Consider the following 21,150-nt stretch of genomic DNA (forward strand, 5'->3'; position numbering starts at 1 on the left):
GGAGTATTAAGGGACATTAAGTCTAAAGTCTCTCCCGAACCAAAACTAACATTTCAGACTAAACCTAAATTACGGGGTATATGCGTTATAGTAGAGCTGGCGTTGGTTGGGGGGGGGGATAGTCAGCTGGCAAGGGTATAAAAAGGGGCGCAACTCTTCATTGTGCCTAGGGCGCTGGCAGGGTGTAAAGCGGGCCTGTTTATTATAAAATAACTGTTTACAATGCATTAGCTCTTTCAGTTCCAACGTCCGTGCAGTACGGACAATCGCAGTTTTTCTAGGAATGCCGACGTCCAAATAGCACGAACGCTAGTTTTAACGAGATTACAGTCTACATTTTTAACCAAAACTTCATATTTTAGTGTTCGAAAGCCTTGCTTACGATTGATGTATTGTTTGTATGTAAAAGTCTTAAATAACACGTTTCGCATTTTGACAATCCGTAGCCCTGTTTCCTGTACATCCACAGCGACCACTAGTTGACTTCGAACGGGTGGAGAGCGTTCCGCTCTTTACCATTGAGGAGTTGGAAACCTCCGGTCTCACCCTTAAGAGCAGCAACAAGGCTCCCGGCCCGGACGGGATTCCCAGCGGGGCTCTGAAGAATATTTTCACCATCAATCCCGGGTTGTTGCTGAGAATGTACAATGCCTGCTTGGTTGAAGGAGTGTTTCCATCTCCCTGGAAAACCGCCAGGCTAGTGCTTATTAGCAAGGGAAAAGGTGATCCTGATCTGCCGTCGTACAGACCTCTCTGCTTGATGGACACAGCTGGAAAACTTTTTGAAAGGTTGATTCGTTCCCGCCTGATTTCTGCCGTGGTAGCTGTCGGGGACCTTTGCCCTCGTCAGTACGGCTTCAGAGAGGGACGATCAAAAATCGACGCGATCACCGAAGTACAGAAAGCAGTTGAGAGAGCCGAGAGCCACAACCATTTCTCCCGCCGAGTAGTGGTTCTTGTTACGCTTGATGTCAAGAATGCCTTCAACTCGGTGAGATGGCTCGATATGTTGGATGCGCTTCGTGACACCTTCCGCATTCCAACGTATCTGTTGCGGCTCATCGAGGACTACCTCCGTTCTAGGCGTCTGATATACGACACCCGAGACGGAGCGCGAACGGTGAAAGTCACCTTTGGTGCCGCGCAGGGTTCAATACTCGGCCCGGATCTCTAGAATATCGCTTATGACAGCCTCCTGAGATCCGAGATGCCAGAAGAAACCATCTTAGTTGGGTACGCTGATGACATTGCGGCTCTCACCACCACACGCATCGTTGAGCTGGCCCAGCTAAAGTTGAACCAGGTCATGCGCGTGGTCAAAGCCTGGATGACCGATCACGGTCTTTCGCTTGCTCTGAGCAAGACGGAGATCGCGATCCTCACAAAGAAAAGAATTACCGCTGTCGTCCCGCTGCGAGTGGGAAGGGAAGTGGTCCAGTCAACGCATGCCGCCAAGTCAAGTACCACGGAGTCATGGTGGACAACAAGTTAAGCTGGAGAGTCCAGATCTTCCATACGGCGGACAAGGCTGCTAAGGTGGTCTCTTATCTTAATAAGATGATGGCCAATGTTGGGGGTCCTCGGTTCAGTAGATGTTATTGATGTCCGCAATCCAGTCCGTGCTCCTTTATGGGGCAGAGGTGTGGGCAGACGCTCTCACCAAGTAATTCTATAGGTTGCGACTCGCCCGGATTCAGCGTCAAGCTGCGCTCCGGGTGTGTTCCGCCTATCGGACAGTATCCGAGCCTGCCGTCCTGGTGGTTGCCGGAGTCATCCCTGTCAAGCTCTTGGCAAGGGAGAGGAAGGCTATTTATCAGAGACAAGGCGAGATCGGCAAGGACGCAGCAAGATCCGAAAAGCGCGCCCGAACCTTCCAGCAGTGGCAACACAGCTGGGAGCACGAAACCCGAAGATGATGGACCGTGCGACTCATCGAGCAGGTTCAACCCATGGGTCTAAAGGCGGCATGGCGAGGTGGACTACTACCTCACGCAGTTCCTGACAGGTCACGGTTACTTCAAGTCGTACCTGAACCGGATGGGCAAGACCGGTTCACCGGATTGCATCTACTGCCCGTGCGTTCCCGACGACGCGGAACCCACCTTTTTCCGCTGTCCGCGTTGGGAAAGGTCCCGCCTGGAGGCCACAAGAAAACTCGGTGTTTTTTCGGTGGACACGGTCTGCGAAAAGATTACGGAGGATGAGGGGAACTGGGATTGTTTGTCAGAGTTCGTTCGGGGCATCCTCCTGGAAAAGAAACCCGAACTGGACCGCGAATTGGCCCAGATCCCTTGACCAAGCGGCTGGATAAGGAGGGAACCCTACGGGCTTAAGACAAATTTAGGCCTAGCCTGACGAATGTTTTAAACAATCCCAGGTTAGAATCCTAAAGAGTAGAGGAGGTTTTTAGTGGGTAAACCCGTTTTTAGGGGAGTCCACACTACAGGCTGGCCACCTGCGTGCGTAATTGCATTTTTCCTGCCTCTCCCTCAAAACAAAATAATCCGTAGCCTTGAATAAAAAAGCTCAGATGATTCGGTCTAAAATTAGGTTCTTCTGTAAGAAATGTGAAAAAGGAGTCCACCCAATTTGCTTTTGGTGCTTTTTTTGTTTTGTCTTGTAAATAGTATAAGTACAATTTTCAAGTAAATATATGAATTTGTGTTGAACCAAATTTTTCATTTCATGCTAAAGTAAAGAGTTTGAGTTACTCAAGTAATAAAGTGAGTGTATAACAAAAACTTATATTAACTTTCAAAACCTTTGGTTGTTCTACGCATAATGTAGCTGTGGAACTGGAGCTAAACTCAACATGGTTTTTTTTTTTTAGTCATAAACCTTTATTGTCTGTAAGCAAAAACACATAAAGTACATGCAATAGACAACATCAATGGCCATCAACATATAGATTGATAAGATACAAAACAGTACAGTATTTTGATTTAAAATTTAAAGCATTTACAAAAAGTTATAAAGATTTAAAAATTCACAAAGTTAACAAGGATAAAATTTACAAATTTACAGATCTAAGGCTAAAAAATTCATTTAAATCATAAAAAGGATTTAAGCTTAACCAATTGTAACATTTGAACTTAAATAGTTTAAAAATCTAAGAGTTTACTTTCATTGTGCAACTTGTTAAAATATTTTAAGACTTACAATATAAAAGCTATTTTTACATTTACTTAACCTACTGTATGGCACATCTAACTGGAGTTGATTTCTGGTATTGTGATTATGTACATCAGATCTATGTACAACTAAACCTAAATTAAAATTCTTCTTCATATACAATAAACATACATAAATATACAAGTTTATCACAGTCAAAATCTTACATTTAATAAATAATGGTTTACAATGTTCTTTGAAAGTTGCCCTATTCATTATTCTTAAAGCTTTTTTCTGTAACACTAATATCCTATTAACATGACAGCTATTTCCCATAGAATTAGGCCATAGTTTATCACAGACTGAAAGAATCCAAAGTAAACTGTTCTTACATAATTCTCTGGAACAATGCTCATCATAAGGGATCTTAACAAAAATATAACTCTGGACAATCTAATACAAACAAATTCTACATGTGATACCCAAGACAATGAATTATCAAATATCACACCGAGGATTTTTACGTTACTATTTTTCTATTAAACTATGGTTAGTGTTTTTAAGGCTACAAAGTAGGTTCTGGGTTTTATCATTATTTTAAAAGAAGGCTGTTTGCACTAAACCAGGAGCAGGCCCTTTCAAGAGTGTCGTCAAAATTTAATTTTAAGAGGGCTTTCATCTGAATGCACACTTAAAAAAGTAGTGTCGTCTGCAAACATGATGGTTGATGAGGCAATGATATTAGTTTCCAAGTCATTAATAACAACTATAAAAAGGAGGAGGCCCCAGCACAGACCCTTGAGGCACCCCAAAAATGACTCTCGGAACAATTTGATCTCTTACCACCTACGTCAACAAAACTGAGTTCTGCCTTTCAGGTAAGATTTGAAAAAATTTAGGTGGAGACCACAGATACCATAGTACTCCAACTTACCCAAAAGTATATCGTGATCTATACAATCGAAAGCCTGCTCAGATCACAAGCAGTAATCTGGGCTGACTTCCGCCCTCAAAAGCAGAGAGAATGTCCAGAGACCAAATGCTCCAGGGCATCTGTGGTAGACATTCCTTTGCAGAAACCAAAACTGGCATCCCGACAAAAGTTGTTGGGATTCCAGAAAACGGTTTATCTGAGTAATTTACAACTGCCTCAATGATCTTACCTAAGACAAGCACTAGAGAAATTGGACGGTAATTTTTAACCTGACACCTGTCCCCTTTTTTAAAAACTGGGGACAAACTCTTGAGATTTTTTGAGAGCTGGGGAATACACCTTCTAGCAGGCAAGAGTTAATACAAAATTACAAGTGGTAATAAGATTGCATTAACAACTATCATACCTTACAATATGTTAGCTGAAATACCGTACACATCTTTGCTTTTAGAAGCTTTCATTTTCGACACAACCACTAATCACATTTTCACTGGTCACATTTTCCCATTCGAAGAGTGAGGTGGGTCGCTTGGCTCGTTGCAGCAAATCCTCAGAAGAGGTTGTGATGGTGGCGGTATGCTGTTTCTTGCCTCGCTGACCCGACTCAATGAAGTAGCTGTTGAAGTCCTCTGCGCTGATTGAATCATCTGCAATCTGCCGTCCCTGAGCTGACACCTTCCTGACCAAGGTCCAGGCAGCCTGACATTTGTTAGCTAGCTGAGAGTTCAATAAATTTCACGTTTGCATTCAGTTTAGTTTTATTTACCTCTCGTTTTTATATAAATTTCTGAGATGTTTGTAGGCCTATGTGTACTCTTGACTTTTAATGCACAAGTAAACTGTGCGATAGGCCATAACATTATCTTTCATTTTCTTTAGTTCCGGAGTGTACCAATTTGATGTTGATTTTGTTTTTCTAGCCTGTTTGTTCTTCTTTGTCAACATTTTCAAAGGGCAAGCTTGGTTGAAACAACTCCAAGAATTTGGTTAAAAAAATAAAGCAAACTTGTCTTCAGCAGGGCAAATGGTTTACCTCGAGTAGTTTCACCAATCCACACTACTAAAAAGTTCCGAAAAATTGTCCAGGCAACGAGAAGAAAGGTTACGGAATACATAATTTTAGTAGTTATTGGAGTCAGGAACAGATGATATTATCAGACTTGTCTCTAGGCCACTATGATCACTAAAATCAACAGGAACTACACAGGTACTACTCAGCTCGAATGGAATATTGGTAAAAAAATGTTTATCGAGGCAGGAATTAAAAACGTATAGGCTTATTATTAAGATATTTTACAATCAAAACTGCCTGAGAAGGTTTAATAATTTTCTCACACTGGTTGATCTAGTCGTGTAGCATCAAACTTAGAGTTAACATCACCACCAATCAGGATGTGGGTTTTCATTCGGCTGAGATTTGTTAATAGCAGCTCTAAATTGTTCAAAAATATATTTTCATCACCAGCTGGAGAATGGGTATATACTAACAACGTTGAGTCTAGGATTTTATCTAGGGTTGTTATCTTGACTAGTGTGTGCCCTTCTTTTCCAAACTTGTATTACCAGTACTTTAAAACTAATTATAATCACGCATCAGTATTCAGTCTGAAACACAGTTCAAGTGTTTAGACTCTTATAATTCACCAAATTACATTAGAATCGTTTAATATCTCAAAATGTCTTCAAATAATTTATTTTATTCACATTATGTACATTTTTAAATAATGTTTATGTAGATAGATTCTTTTTTAGTTCTTAAAGTTATGCACACTCACTGTAGTGGCACAGTGTTGTGCGAAATGTTCATATTTTTCTAAAACTTATTTCATCCACAACTAATGCTCCAATGTAACAAACCTACCTGTAAACTTAATTTGCTTATGAAAAACACAAAAACTTATTTTTACTTTCACTTTAGAATTATAATGTTATGGGCCTACAAAAACATAAAGCATTTTATCACAGACCTCTGTTTTATTCCTTATAGATTGATTATTAAGGGGGGAAAAACAGGGGAAATTTTATGTAAATTTCTCAAATGTATAGTTTACATTGTTCTAAAATTCAACTATACTATTTTGTTAGTTACATTTTAAAATGATAAAAACTTAATTTTATAATTCCACTTTTTAGTTAATTTTAAATGTATACAGAAAGAAATCAAATACGCACATTTTACCAAAATTGTATACCGTACTGATTTGAAAAATATAACTGTTATTTCAGGACTTATCTTTCTAAATTTTTTATCATGTATTTTAGGATGTAAAAAGTAAATTTGTATAAAAATTTGTGAAATATAGACGAGTGACAGCAATCCCATAAACATCACTTATAACAAAGGAATACAAATGTGTAATAAAATCTACATCTGTGACAACCTTAGTCACCAGCTGACACAAAAACCTTAGAGGAAAGAAAGCATTTTAAAATTCTTTAAAAACCTCCAATATTGATAAGAAAATTCTCCCCCTTTGCAACCATATAAATTTTACCACAGTGAGGCAATACATTAAGGACTCATCAGGGACTTCTATAATAGCGCCGTTGTCCATCTGTCTATATAACTCTTGATAGAAAGGTCCTAGAGGCTTGAAACTTGGTACATGTGTTCCTCTTAGTCCAAGAAAGATTGCTTTTTGGGTCATAAGTCAAAGAGCAATCCTATTTTTAAAAAAAAGAGGTTCCTTTTGTTCCATGGAAGAACTTATTGACGTTAGGATCAAAAGGTAGGTGTTGTCTTTCCATTAGCCAGTGCACTGTCTATTTCATTACTTTTTCAGGTGCTTCCATGCTCTGTTGCTTCGGTTTTTTCTTTCTAAAGTTACACAAAGGAAAGTGTGTAATCGTGCCACAAATGCAGCACATGCTACTATGAGGATTAATGCCCCCCTTCCACTAGGGAGTTAAACAAATGTCTGTTCAAAGTAATATCGTTTTAGATCTTAGCAGGCCCTGATTTGAGGTCCTGGGCACACAATATCTAACCACCCCCTTCCCCACCCACTCGGCTTACTGTTTCCCTCAAACATAAGAATTGTTTACAAATTAAGATTATACTAATTCTAGATTTATCAGTTTTAAAACAGCACATTATGCAAATAAAGTTAATTCTCTTAGAGAATCATATCATTTGTATTTTTATTTCATAAATATTTGTTTCAGTTTGATAGTTTATTGTGTACGTAAGTAATATCAGAAACTAAGATGTACACAAATTATTTACTGTCCTTTATTTTCATTACATTTTAAAATACCTCAAGACAGCCAACTACAGCTTTTTATAGCCCAGCAGATATATGTGATACTACAAGCAAAAACTTAATCAGTCGTTCTTCAGGACTTGCCTCTGAGGTATATATCATAAAACAATAGCCAATTGGTCAGTATGAGAAAAATTATGTGTAGAATCTACTGTGAGAGAGTAGTACCAGGCTTTTTCTTTAACTACACTTTTAAGCACAGTTTCCCTTAACTTCAATATATTTAATATATTTTTGAGAAGATAGACATGAGGTGAGCACTTGACCTTTGTTAGCATTTTTCTTGATATGTTGGGCTAGTAAATATTATGTGGTTGAAATAAACAGCATTGAATATAACATATTTTCCCAGCTGACTATGAGCATAATATCTTCAAAATGAAGAGTGCTTTCAAATCTATAATAATTTTCTTTCACCATAATTTTAAGTTTGGAGAGATTTCTAAAAATTCCACCTTTACATTTCCACCAATAACATTCTAAACTACTGATTTTTAACTTAACATTCCAATGCAGTGTACTGCCCCCGAAAAAAAACCCATTTTGGGGAAATTGTTCGCTATTGTTTCCTAGTGGGGTGTACAGAATTTCATTCTTCTATCTTTGTCCATTGAAGGTTGAGCAGGATCCATCCATGCTTTTAACTTAATTAATGTAAATGAGCTGCCAATTTGTACTGGGTTGAAGTAGAAAGCTCTAGTTTCCACTAATCTTTTTCTTTTATCAAGACATTTTAAATGAGGTGTCACTTAATGGGTCTATAAATTAAAAAATTTTGAGCCGCCCTCCCCCTGAAAAAATCTCATTTTGGGGAAATGAGCAAAGTTGTAGCAACAGTAACTAAAAGTTCACTTCTATTTCCTAGAAAGGTATCTCAAGTTCCATTCCTCCATCTTTATCCATCAAAAACTAAACAGACAGTATTCATACTTTTAACTTACACTGTATATAGGAATAAATTAGTAATTTAAAATATATTCAGAATATCATATGTATATGATGAAATAAAAACAATGCCTACACCTCCAATATCGTTTGTTGTATTCCTTGTGTGAAAAGTAGAACAAATGCAAAGTTTTAAGGTAGTTTCCGCAGTAATCACATAGATATAACTGCCTTCGAAGTATGCATTTGCTTTACTTTTTATACAAGGAATACACCAAATATTTCTGGTGGTAAACATTTCATTATTTTGAATATTCTCATATTGAGGTAGTGTTCTGAATCTAAATTAAATTGTTTCTTCCCAACCTGTAGAGGCTTTGCTTGCGGTAACTCAATAAGGGGGCAAAATAAATACAAGTCTAATGGAACTATTTTTAATAAAATCATACAAATCTTTACACATGGAATGACAAGGCACATGTATTGCACAAACATAAACTGAAGTTAACTTAAACACTGAAAGAATACAAATCAACATCTCAGAACAATATTTACTAATCGCTTTAAGGTAGCACAAATGTCCAAGACTAGTTTTGTTTAAAAGGAAAAACAGATTTATCTAAGTTTTGACACAACTTCTTATAAATAACTACCACACAAGAAAGGCACATTTTGTTACTTTTAAATCAGGCCCGATGTCGTTATTAGAAGACAAGTAATAAAAACTTATATGATTATAATAGTACTGTTTAACAATACAGCTTTGTAGTTAAAATTCTAAGACGTATTTAGTTGTGTCTTTATGCAGAATTTGAGAAGTTGTTAAATAACAGGGCAGGACGAATACAAAGGTCATGGCCATATTTTTATTAGAAATATGCTCACAAATCAAATGATATATATTTGTCAATAAACACAATATTTTGTCATTGATAGGTTCTTAAACAGAAAGTCCCATAAGATACACTGATATGACATTTCATTAATCAATTAAATATTATATGGGTAACATGAGTCCTCTGTGTTTCTAAAGTTTTTTAACTATATTTTCTGACAAAACATTCTTGAAATAAAAATTATGGTTTAGTACATTTTTCTATCATTTAACCTTTTTTAATGGGTGTATTTCTGAAGATATATTAAAATTACATTAAGTTTCAACGAATTGGCCATGAACGTATTAAATTTTAACTTATAACCAGTCAAAATTCAATATTGCATTTAGATTGAGAATTTTTTTCTAATTCTTTTGGATTTTGAAAATCTTTATCGTTCTCAGAGCAGAATCATGTACAAATTCTGTCCCTTTGTCAAATTTTTTATTTTGTTAATACCTAGGCCTTTTTCACCTGATGAAGAGGTAGATTTCAATCCTTGAAATCTAGTTTTATAATTTGTTGTAACATATAATGATATAAAATGTCCGAAACCCTATTATACTTTTAAAACTTCCACTACAAATCACCAACTTTAAACAATTAATGATAAAATTCTCACAATATCAAGTACCATAATCTATAATTGGTCAAGTATAAAACCAGCTTTGAACATTTTTGCAACACAAATATACATAATGAAAATAAATAATTAAATTAAAATACATATATTACACAACTGATTTTGATTTTGATTCAGAACCATGTACACTAAGAATAATAAATTCAATAGACTTTGTACCTCAATTTCATTTTTAGTTACTACTAATTTAAAAGTAAATTAATTACTACTTTTCGTAATATCATGCAAATATTTTGATTTTTTACCAAATTTTCGTGAAAAGTTGTTACAGTGCTATAACTTATTGTTTGAAATTATAACTCTTTACTTGGCAGTATATAATGAGTAATCACACAAATGATAGTAGGCACAATCTGAATTATGTATCTAAAAAGATAATGAATTAATGGATAATGTATATATGTAAAGAATTAACATTATTAAAATATATAAGAGAAATATTCAACTCCTTAGTGTTGACTTTATATAACATCACAAATGAAAATTAAAATATTTCTTATGCAGTAAACTCGGTATTGGAGAACACTATAAAAGAATATCACTAATGTGGACGATCACAGGGATAATTTTATTAATAAAGATGAGAGGATCATGGATAAGCACTAGAAACAAAAAAACTTCATGCAACAAAGATAGGACCAATAGGGAATGGATGACAATCAGCCAAATGAGAGAATAACAGTCTTTTGGAGTATATATAATATACTGGCATAACTATAGGGGCAGAGGAAATTAGAACCCCGCCTCTTCAGTCTTAACAATTTTGAAATGTATGAATAACAGCAATTCAACTTGTTTGAAATACAGCAGTTACAAGTTTTACTTTGAAATAGGCTTATCTCATTTATTTAAGTTTAGATTTATTCCATATCGCCTGGTGAGGAGTGCGTTTAATTCAGATTCATGTTCTCCTCAAAGTCAACTCCCGGTGACGTAACTGATACATCATCTTTCTTTCCCAAGCTGCACGAATAAGACTGTAGAAATTCTAATGCTGAATCTATATGGAATCATGGGCCTAACCTCCAATTACTTATCTGACAATTAGCAACACAATTGTAGCAATAGAGACTGTGTAGAAGATATCCATTTCATAAATGGTCTGAAAGTTTAATGATCTGGTCAAAGTAGATGTATAAAAGGAGCAACGACTCACTCTTTCACCTCGTGTTACTATGGTAAACAAGTTATGCAATGTCACAACCTATAAGAGGAAGATATATGTTGGTCCCTATTAGAATTATGTGATCCAATAATACGATGCATTATAATTAAAAACACTTTTAACAAAGGAAGATTTATGTGTTTGACAATGCTCTAGTATGATTTTTTTTACCTAGGCTGTTGTTAATGTTAAGATTAGTTTTTCTCTCTCTCTCTCTCTCTCTCTCTTAGAACAAGAAGCTTATAAATTGCACTTAGTCCTGTAAGAACCTTTGCACTGCTTCCGGAGTGACAGGATACTCAGGATGGGTAAGGTTAGGGAGTAGGGGCCGCCTCCTTTCGAGATCCATGAGGAAGAATTAGGGCACTACATTTCAAAGTCATGTCTCCCCGGAAGAAGGGAAGGCCAGCTCTGAACCAGCCTTTCCAGTCAAAGTAGGCAGGGGGTGGCACACCCTTGTTGAGGTTAGCAAGAATCTCTGAGGTTAGGGAACAAACCCCCCCAACTGCAACAGTCATCTCCCACAGTAGACTAGACCTATCGAATTGCCCATGAACCACAGAATCTTGACATTTGCGGTTAGTGATGTGCCGCTCCTGGACATCCATAAGGTTGCCCAGATTTAAGTGACAAATCGGTTTTTGCTGTGCCCAGTGGTAGGTTCAACTGAAAGGTATAAACCAGCCAGAGTAATCCCTGCTGGGTATGTTAGATGAGTTACTCTTACAGAAAAGTTGTGATTACAAATCTTGGAACATAGTGTTACTGATTTTTTGTATCTAAACAATGGCAAATGTCCGGAAAAATCATGTTTCCTTCATTTTTAAAAATTTATAGCTTTCAGAAAACAACACTGACACGGTCTTCAAAGAAAAAGTTTTAAAACTTTTTAGCAATACCTAATTTCTCCAGTGCCTTCAATGCTTAGGCTGCAGGGATGTTTTGGACACTTGACTTTTCCAGAGTCCTACTGGTTTATGGGAGGATGGGTGGAGTGCACAATTGGGTGGGAGCCTCACTAAAAAAACAATTGCTCTATATTAAATTATTGTTTTCAATAGTGACAATTAATTTCAATTTTTGATTTCAGAGTAAATCCAGAAGTAAACTTAAAAAAACAAGAAAGAAGTTTATTTATTCGCCCAATACCAATCAAATAATATTGATCAGACAACCTTTCATGTGTTATGTTGGTATAAAAACGTCGAAGTCAACACTAAAGGTTCAAATTCATTTTTGTTGTCACCAAAACCAAATAAAACATTGCTTTTACACTCTTTTAATATACTACAAACTTGATTGATCTGTTGCCTATACTAAATATAAATTAACGTACAAGGGTGGTCTGAAAAATGTATGACCTAACAAAGATACAAGACATTATTTTTAAAAATATTAAAATAATTTTCAACATACTCTCCTAGTAACTCTACACACTTCTTCCAGTGATTCTTCTATCTCTGGAACCCTACCAAATAGTACTCAGCATTTTTCTGTGCAAAATAAATGTTCACAAAGGTGATTGCTTCTTCATTTGACGAAAATCTTTGTCCTCTGAGCGCAATAATTTTTAAGGCAATCTCTGAGATCTAGTGAGTAAGGCAAAGTGAGTAAGGATGGTCAACCAGTTCAAACCGTAATTTGTAGATTTTCGCTGTGGCAAGCGCTAAGGTGTGAGATGTGTCTTGGTGAAACAGGATTTTATTTTTCTGCAAGTTCTACCTTCAGCTTGGCAATTAATAATGCATAGTATACTCCTGTAATGGTTTGTCCTTTTTGAAGATAATCGATTAAAATAACTCCATAACTATCCCATAAAACAACTAATTACTACCGCTTTCGCAGCTGAAAAAACAGTTTTTGCTTTTTACAGAGTCCATTCCCCATTTGCAGTGTACTGTATAGAATGTATTTTGTTTCGGACGTATAATGGTGTATCCAATTTTCATCTACAGTAATTATTAAATGCCAAAACTCGGATTTATTTCACCTAAACTGTGCTAAAAGAGCGTTGGTAATATTTATTCGAACATGTTTTTTGTCTGACATGAGCAAACATGGCACCCAATGTGCGGATAGCTTTTTCATACCTAAATATTGATTTCATATGTGACATGTTTATAACCTCTGCTATCTCTCTCATTTTAATTCAGCGGTTGTATAGCACCATTTGGTGAACTTTTCATTGGTGGTTGCAGTCTTTGGATGTCTTGAACGTTCATTGTCTTCCAAGCGCTTGGCCTTTGAAAACCACATTTAAATTTAGCAGCCAAAAATTTCACTGTTGTAAATGATGGTACAGAGTACCCATACACAGAATCCAACTCATCTTTGATTTGTGAAGGCATATTGACTTTCAAAAACAAATATTTAATGACAGTTCAATACTAAATTTTGCCCATTTTTACAAAAAAAACCCACATCAACTCACTCAAAAGACTATTACATAAAAACTGCACATCCAAAATGTCTGAAACTTTGGTAACTGTCAACTGATAAACAATGAAATTCAGTAGCTTTATTTACGAGTGCTCCCATCTTCATGTTGAGGTCGGAAACTTTTCAGACCACCCTCATAGCTTTAGAATATAAATTAAGACAAGTAAGATTTGAATAATGGGTGACAAATATAGTATACACAGTGTAATTATATGATTCAGACATAACATTTAATTACGATGATAAACATTAAAGCAAAGAGATCTCAGGAATCTTATTATTATAACAATAACTATATGACAGACTGGTTTAAAGACAGACTTTAAATATTGGACGGTACACTTAACTCTAGGCAGCACAACATATCGGACGGCACAAGTTACACAATACATTACAACAACAAAAATTATTTACACGTTGTATGAAATTGACACTTATAGTAAATATTCCACTGATAAGTATGTGCAAATACTACTGACAATATATAATACTTATAGAAAAATATACAACTTCAAGACTGGCTCTAAACATTCTACCCCTAGGCGAAATATATTATGCTCCTCTAAGTAAAAACATCAATAAAGTTAAAAATGGAATAAAAATTACATTAATGGCTCTCATTAACACACTATAATTAACACTCATATTATAATTATTATAATTGACGCGCGTAATAGTCACATATTGAAACACGAAATGGGGATTCCCTAAATCTCAGTTTTTTGTTGGTGTGCTTTCAAATATAAAGAAAGGTTTATTGAACAGGAAATTTCCTTGCTTATTACATTATGTTTTATGCATTAATATAAAAGTAAATAAAAAATAGCCATTAAATTAAGTAAAATTATTAAATATACTAGATTAACTAACCATGTCATTCTCCATTACCATTCCTAACAACACTCACAGGTGAGGATTCCGTCACATTTTTAACATTCCCAATTTCAAAATCCTCTCTTGTACTTTCGTCCTCCAATTTTATAACTAATTTCTAATACATGTTTCTCCTCTTTCCAATTTCATGTTAATTTAAAACAGAAAGCCATGGAAACCAGTTAAACCCCATAAAAGTACAAAGAAAAATGTTATACTATGAGTATGCACAAGCAGAAAACCCGCTAAACTACGATTGAACATGTGTATATTGACTCCAAATGTTCAAGTTGAATTGAACTGTAACAGTGGTGGACGGAGGGGTAGATGAGAGATGTCCTAGAGATGCACCCTAAAGTACAATAATATGTTCTGACACAGAACAAATATTCATTAAAAGCAGGGAATCCCTGTTGTGTGTCACAGTTATAAAACAAAATCTAATGAAATAAAAATTTATAATTGATTTTATAAACACAAGTAGAAAGAAAAATAATTATTTTATTAAAAGCATGTAAAACAAATGTTTATGAATTTTATCTATCACTCTTCCTGGAAAACATACCTTTAAAAATTAGTATTAATTCCATATTGTACTTTAACTCATCTAAAAGTAAAATGAACTGTGTTAACTTAATTACATTTAAACACATACACCAATATTTAAAACTTTTATTTCTGTGAGGCCTTTCAATAGCAAGGCTAACTTCGTCAGATACATCACAAAACTGACACACTATACAAGGCATGTTACACACATCACGGAAGGTGCAATGGTTGTACATCTCCAGACTTCTGCTGTACTTTTTCAGATATATGCATGATTTTTTTATTTCTTGATCTAGAACTTTGTTGTGTAGACAAGTTTGACTTCAGCATGTCCCTCACCATGGGTTGCTAATATGTGATTATTTATATGTAAGCTTAACCTTTTATGTCTCAGGCTTTTAAACCAAGATAAGAGGACAGAAAGATACTACTTGTACTTAAAAAAACAGAGTTCAATTGTTGTAACATAACCATGGCAAAATCGTGTTTTCTCTTAAATCATCAATCATTAATAATGAGCCTCAAGTAAAGAACTTTTAGTTTTGTTTCAATCAAAGCAAAAACATATATCCCAAAGTTCTTCCAAAATTCAAAATATTTACCATCAGACTTGTTTTTGACAATAAGCAAGTTTATAACATTTGTTTATATAAAACAATCTTACACAATTATAACTTAACTCTGAGAACCATAAAAATAAAAATTGCACTTTTTCTAAATGTTTACATAACATTTACATTTCATTTTTAATAAAAGTGAACTTATATTCAATCTTCTTGTAGGGTAAGCAAAAATTACTTGCTATATTTATTTTTACTAAAACTTAACAAAGTATTTTGTTACTTTAAAATTTTAACAAAATAATATGATTAATTTCATAAAATTTACATTTAAAGATACACAAATCTTCAAAAAAAGTAGGAGACAATACAGTAGGCTTTTATGGATTTATAAATTATGAGAGGCAGAGCCAAACTGGCCTAACATATAACTAACTACAACCTTCATAGGGTTAAAGAACTAACTTTTATGTCAGTAATTCAGAAAACCCATCTAGTTCTGAAAGGGTTAACAGCAGATGTCCCTTTGTTACACAGTACAATGCATAGCTAATTTTATTGACATACTCAATATTTTTCTTAATACCGCAATAAATTAAGTGAATATATCATCACTATAAAACAATTATATAATAACATAAATAACTAACATATTATGGAATGTATAAAATGTTAAAATGGAATGGATGTCCCTTTGTTACACAGTAAAATGCATAGCTAATTTTATTGACATACTCAATATTTTTTTTTAATACCGCAATAAATTAAGTGAATATATCACTATAAAACAATTATATAATAACATAAATAACTAACATATTATGGAATGTATAAAAGACATGAGCTTAAGAAGATACCTCCTTTGGAATTCATGAAAATACAAAAATTGTCATTTTTTATAATACTATGATAAAAGTAAATACATTTTCATTTACTACATATATAATCCATTTAATTAAAACATTATTTGTAAATAAAACATGTCTAGTCATACCTAAAAAGCCTATAGTTTATTAGATGAATGTTATCATAAAAAACAATATATAGATAAATATATAAAAATAACACTGTACATTTTCAAGCAAATGCATCTCCAATTTTGCAATAGTAGAATATAGTTTTTTAAAACCTTACAAAAATATATGTTTTACTTTAATATTAAGTAAAATAGATCCATACTCATTTATACAAACATGATTGTGTACGTAATTATTTATATGACATTACTAAATAAAGTAATAGGTTTTTAAAATAGTATAAATATCTGGTATTTTTCACTGTATATAACTTATTTTACTATAAACTACACATAACTACTTTGTTTCAACTATCTTAATTAAGTTTTTAAATTTATCCTCTCCACTCTTCAACACAAATATTTGAGCATGGGACAATTAAAGTAGAGAACGCTGGTCTCAAAAGGCACAAATTAACATAGTCGACTCTACACTAAATGTCTAACATACCCAATAGCAGGTTATTATTATTTGACTTTCATTGGGTAAGCGTTAGTGAACACTGAGTTCGATGATATTGCATGTCACTCCATGGGATTTGGCCGAGCGTTGGTGATAACTTTACATTGGTCTTATGGGTAAACAACAATAAAATAGTAGAATAAATTTGTAAAGAAACCAAGTACAATCTTATGAGATTTTAACATTTTGATTTATAGAGTAAAACGAAAAAATAATAGAGTAGAAAGTTAATGTTAAAAATCTGTGAGAAGGTCTGATTTTAGCGTACTTTTGCATGCATTGTAGTACCATCATTAGCGTACCGGAACTTTTATTATTTAAACACTTCTATGAAACATAACTTAATGAACAAAAATGTAAATGTATCTTGAAGTATCATATCTCGAAAAAAATTGTATCTGTAGACTTTAAATTACAACTGCAGTTGAGCATTGCATGAAACTTCATTTCTAAATAGACAAATATGAATTCTATGGTACATAACCATAGAATTTGGCTGAGCATCACTGAAGTCTATCACTCAGTTGGCTGACCCAAATTCTCTTATGTCTGCCATGGGCATCTTGAGAATGAAATGAGCTATAGACTTGAAACGTTGCATGTAACCTCAGCGAAGCCAGTTACGCAACATGCTGTGTTGTTGTACTCCTACTTTGTAGATATTTGAGTACAAAATAAATTAAATTTACTTTAAAATCATTATTTACCATAATGTTGTGTATGGCTAAACTAGCCATTTAGACTTGGTGAGAAATCTGTACCAGCGGATAAGTACCTACCTTAGAGAAACTAACTCTCACTCTGGACTGTGCCAATGAACTAAAAACAACTTTTAGAGTAAAGACTGTTGGAATTTTACCTGACACTTCACATTGCTATGAGTATTCAAAGAAGTTCGTGTTATTTCCATTTCCGAGTGGTCACATAAGACCTATGGTAACCTAATGGACAATATGTGGATTCCCCCCGCTTTCGTCACTGTTATAAGTGAGAAAGATACATTGGGACATTATCACGGACCCTCTGTGTCTAATAGTCACATTGTATCCCTTCAGGAAATAATTTACAGGCCTTCACTAACCGGAACTGGCATAACTCATTTGCAGTCAGTTCTTCAAACAATCAAGGAAGAAACTGCCAAGTTGGAAAACAATAATATGGACACTACTAAGTGAATGCGATCATATTTTTGGTATTGACAATATCTATGCTATTAGTGGTATGGTAACACAAATTGTTGTCACAAATCACTCAACCGGGATGAGCAGGGAACTGGACATGGAGCAGGAGCAGCTCAGTGCTACCGAGACAGTAGTGGACTCAATGACCTTGACCAGTGACACCGCTGATAAGCAGCCACAACCTTACCTGGTGTTATGTAACTGTTTGTGTGAGGTAGTGATATCTGTTATTACTAAAGACCTGATTGAGGCAGTGGTAGTTTATAATTAAATTTAGTGTTATGTCTTGCAAAATATTAATAGTATACTAGTAATAAGACTTACTTGGTTACAGTAATTAATGTCAATTGTATTAATAGAATTAGTAGTAATAAGCTTAGATAGAAGTTTATTTCATGTTGTTCAAGTATATACATGGTGATAGGTATTACTAGTAAATTAAAGACTTAATCTTTATTGTTTAATTACAAGGATTAGAAGGTGGACGTAATGACTCTGAAAGTCATGTAGGCTCACTGATGTTGATATCAATGTTAAAAGAAGTTTTTCTTGTAATGACGGACAATAGCACAAAGTGGGATTACCATTATTCTGGTTGTAGGTTTAGTTGTGAACTTCTATTGTCCTGTGGAATAGGAATGGCAATATTGTGGATCTTTCCATGACCTAAAGTAGTCTCTGAAGCAGTATTATTTGGCAAGGGGTTGATCTACTTGGAACCTTTAATGCTGTTCTATGTGACATAGAAGCAGGAATGTATGTATATTGCACTCTATATCTTTAACCTTTTCTATACTACCGAACTTTGGAGACAATTGGTCTCAATTCCTTTCATGATAGTTGTTGTAGTACTTGGCCTGCTGGGTGGCAAGTCACATATGCTGATAGATATTAAAACTCACTTGTCTCATTCCACACCCCAATAATAATCAAATTCCCAAACTAAACTAAAGTAAAGAATATATATTTTATGTTTTGTCAATGAATCATAAAGTACGAAGTTATGTATCATCCACAATAAAGGTTGCTCACTTATTTGCTATCTTGATACCAGAGAGAGAGAGAGAGAGAGAGAGAGAGAGAGAGAGAGAGAGAGAGAGAGTATTTAAGATAAGATTCCTGGTTGCACCACAGCTATATAGTAATTCATCCACAATAAAGATTGCTCACAGTATCATCTAGGGACTATGGTGACCTGTATATGATCATTATTAAATCTTAACATTCCACATCACGAAATGCAACTCTAAGTTAAAAACTGAACTATTCATTCTGTAATATATACATATGCAATGATCTAATTGATAAAGGAGCCTTTGGCATTCATCCATCTTCCAAAACCAACACCCACAGGCCACATTAACCAACCATGAGTCTACGCTATTTGTACGATTTGTCAAATGCCAATATTCAAACCGTCCAGCATTAAATGTTTAGTGTAGAGCCGACTAAGAGTGGAAACGATATAATTATTTACAATATCACATGGTATGAACACACTGGCATTGAATGCGAGAGGTTTTCTACACATCCGTCTGTGGTACCCCTTTGTCGACCTTGGTAATTGTACGTTTGGCAGCGACAGGTGTGCGCTGTTTCCGTGGCTCACCAGTTGGGCTCCCTGAGACTGCCCCAATATCTTTCAGTGAAGTGGCGCTACCGGTGCGCAAGGATGGCGTGGAAGAGGTGCGCCGTGGCTCCACCTGCAGCCCCCGTCCCTTCGCTGGCACATCACGGTATTCGGTGCTGTAGATGTTGCTGTTGCTGCGGTGGTTCTGGATATTGTTTTCGATGCCTTCCATTCGATCACCCTCCGTCATCATCAGCATGTCACCATTGTAGTACAGTGAGTCCCTGTCATAACAAGACGAATAAATGGGATAAAATAAGTACACAACCTCAATAAAAATATCCTTACTTTTATATATGAAAAGTTTGCAGTATCCAAATAAAGATATGTACAAGATAAAAACTTATTGGGTTTAATATAATAGTCAAAGACAGGTTATAGAAAAACAAAATATAATACAACTAACAGTTGTGTTTACATGCACTGTAGGAACCTTGTTTATAAAAATGTAAAATATAAAATAAATCAAAAATTATATTTAACCAATTAAAAAATTTTTTTTTTGTAATATAATGTTTTCACACAAAACCTATTTACATTTTTTGTTAGTGTAAATTTATTTTACAGGTCAAAAGAAATCATTTTGCATAGTGATTATTTTGCATTGTTATTACCTAGGGGAATTGTAAATCATCTACACTTTTGGCCTATGAAATTTGTTAATATTTGCAAACAGAATTAAGGGTGTAGATATTTTAATTACAAAAGCATTCCAGAATTTATATTACAAATAGGTAACCACAAAAAAACTACATTTACATTTAAATACAAAATCTAGGATATTACTACAATTAAAACTGAACCCAAAAATCTGGCAAATCCTTTTTTTTTTTTTTTTTTTTATTAACTTATAGAAAGAATAAGTTGGACTTATAGCACGGGTTGAGATGCTATAAAGAGGCAGCCTTTAGAGTGTTGTAGGTACAGTCAGTAAGGGAAAGTTCCTGTCCTGCTAGGCATTACTTATTTCAACAATCAATATTGATACCAAATGAATATGTAGTCTACCAATATTCCTAATTGTTTTAATGTTCAGTTCTTAACACTTTGACAGTGAATAACATTTTAAAATGTTGTGATCACCAAAGTTCTCAACACAACTAATTATAGCTTATTCATGTTTTATGTAAGAACGTAAGAAACACATTTCACTGCTAGAAAGGATGCACTACTTAGTTCACACTGTTTACAAGTCAAGTTTTGGCTTTGTTTGTCTGGTAAACTGTAATAAAAATTAAGCAATGCCCAAATCTAATAACATTTTTAGACAAAAGACATTGACAGCTTACTGTTATGTACATGTAATGATTGACTTTTTTCAGTATAATTTTGATGGAACATTCTAATTAAATTATTGTAGGTGATTATATTTTTATTAGTTTGTTTGAAATACAACCACTTACTTAAAAACTGGATTTTTATTCATACATTTCTTATGCAATTCAATCATTTTCCTTAACTTTAGAAAAATAAAAGTAAACCGATTTCAACCGTGTAAGTCCTTTATAATTATTAACAGCTTCACTGCAGCTTTACATTTAGTAATCTTAAGTAGTATAACACT

At 34.5% G+C, this 21,150-nt stretch overlaps 1 protein-coding gene across 2 annotated transcripts in view; it reads right to left on the reverse strand.

Moving 5' to 3' along the window:
- Window positions 1–12,277: 12,277 nt before the first annotated feature.
- LOC124362397 (neuroligin-2) overlaps window positions 12,278–21,150 on the reverse strand; it is a 59,649-nt gene continuing 50,776 nt past the window's right edge. For both annotated transcript variants that reach the window (XM_046816844.1, XM_046816845.1), the window contains exon 13: window positions 12,278–19,810. In XM_046816844.1, the coding sequence (XP_046672800.1) occupies window positions 19,480–19,810 (331 nt within the window). In that variant the 3' untranslated portion in view covers window positions 12,278–19,479. The remainder of the gene's footprint in view (window positions 19,811–21,150) is intronic.

This window comes from Homalodisca vitripennis, chromosome 5 (assembly GCF_021130785.1).
Source record: "Homalodisca vitripennis isolate AUS2020 chromosome 5, UT_GWSS_2.1, whole genome shotgun sequence".
NCBI lineage: Eukaryota > Metazoa > Arthropoda > Insecta > Hemiptera > Cicadellidae > Homalodisca > Homalodisca vitripennis.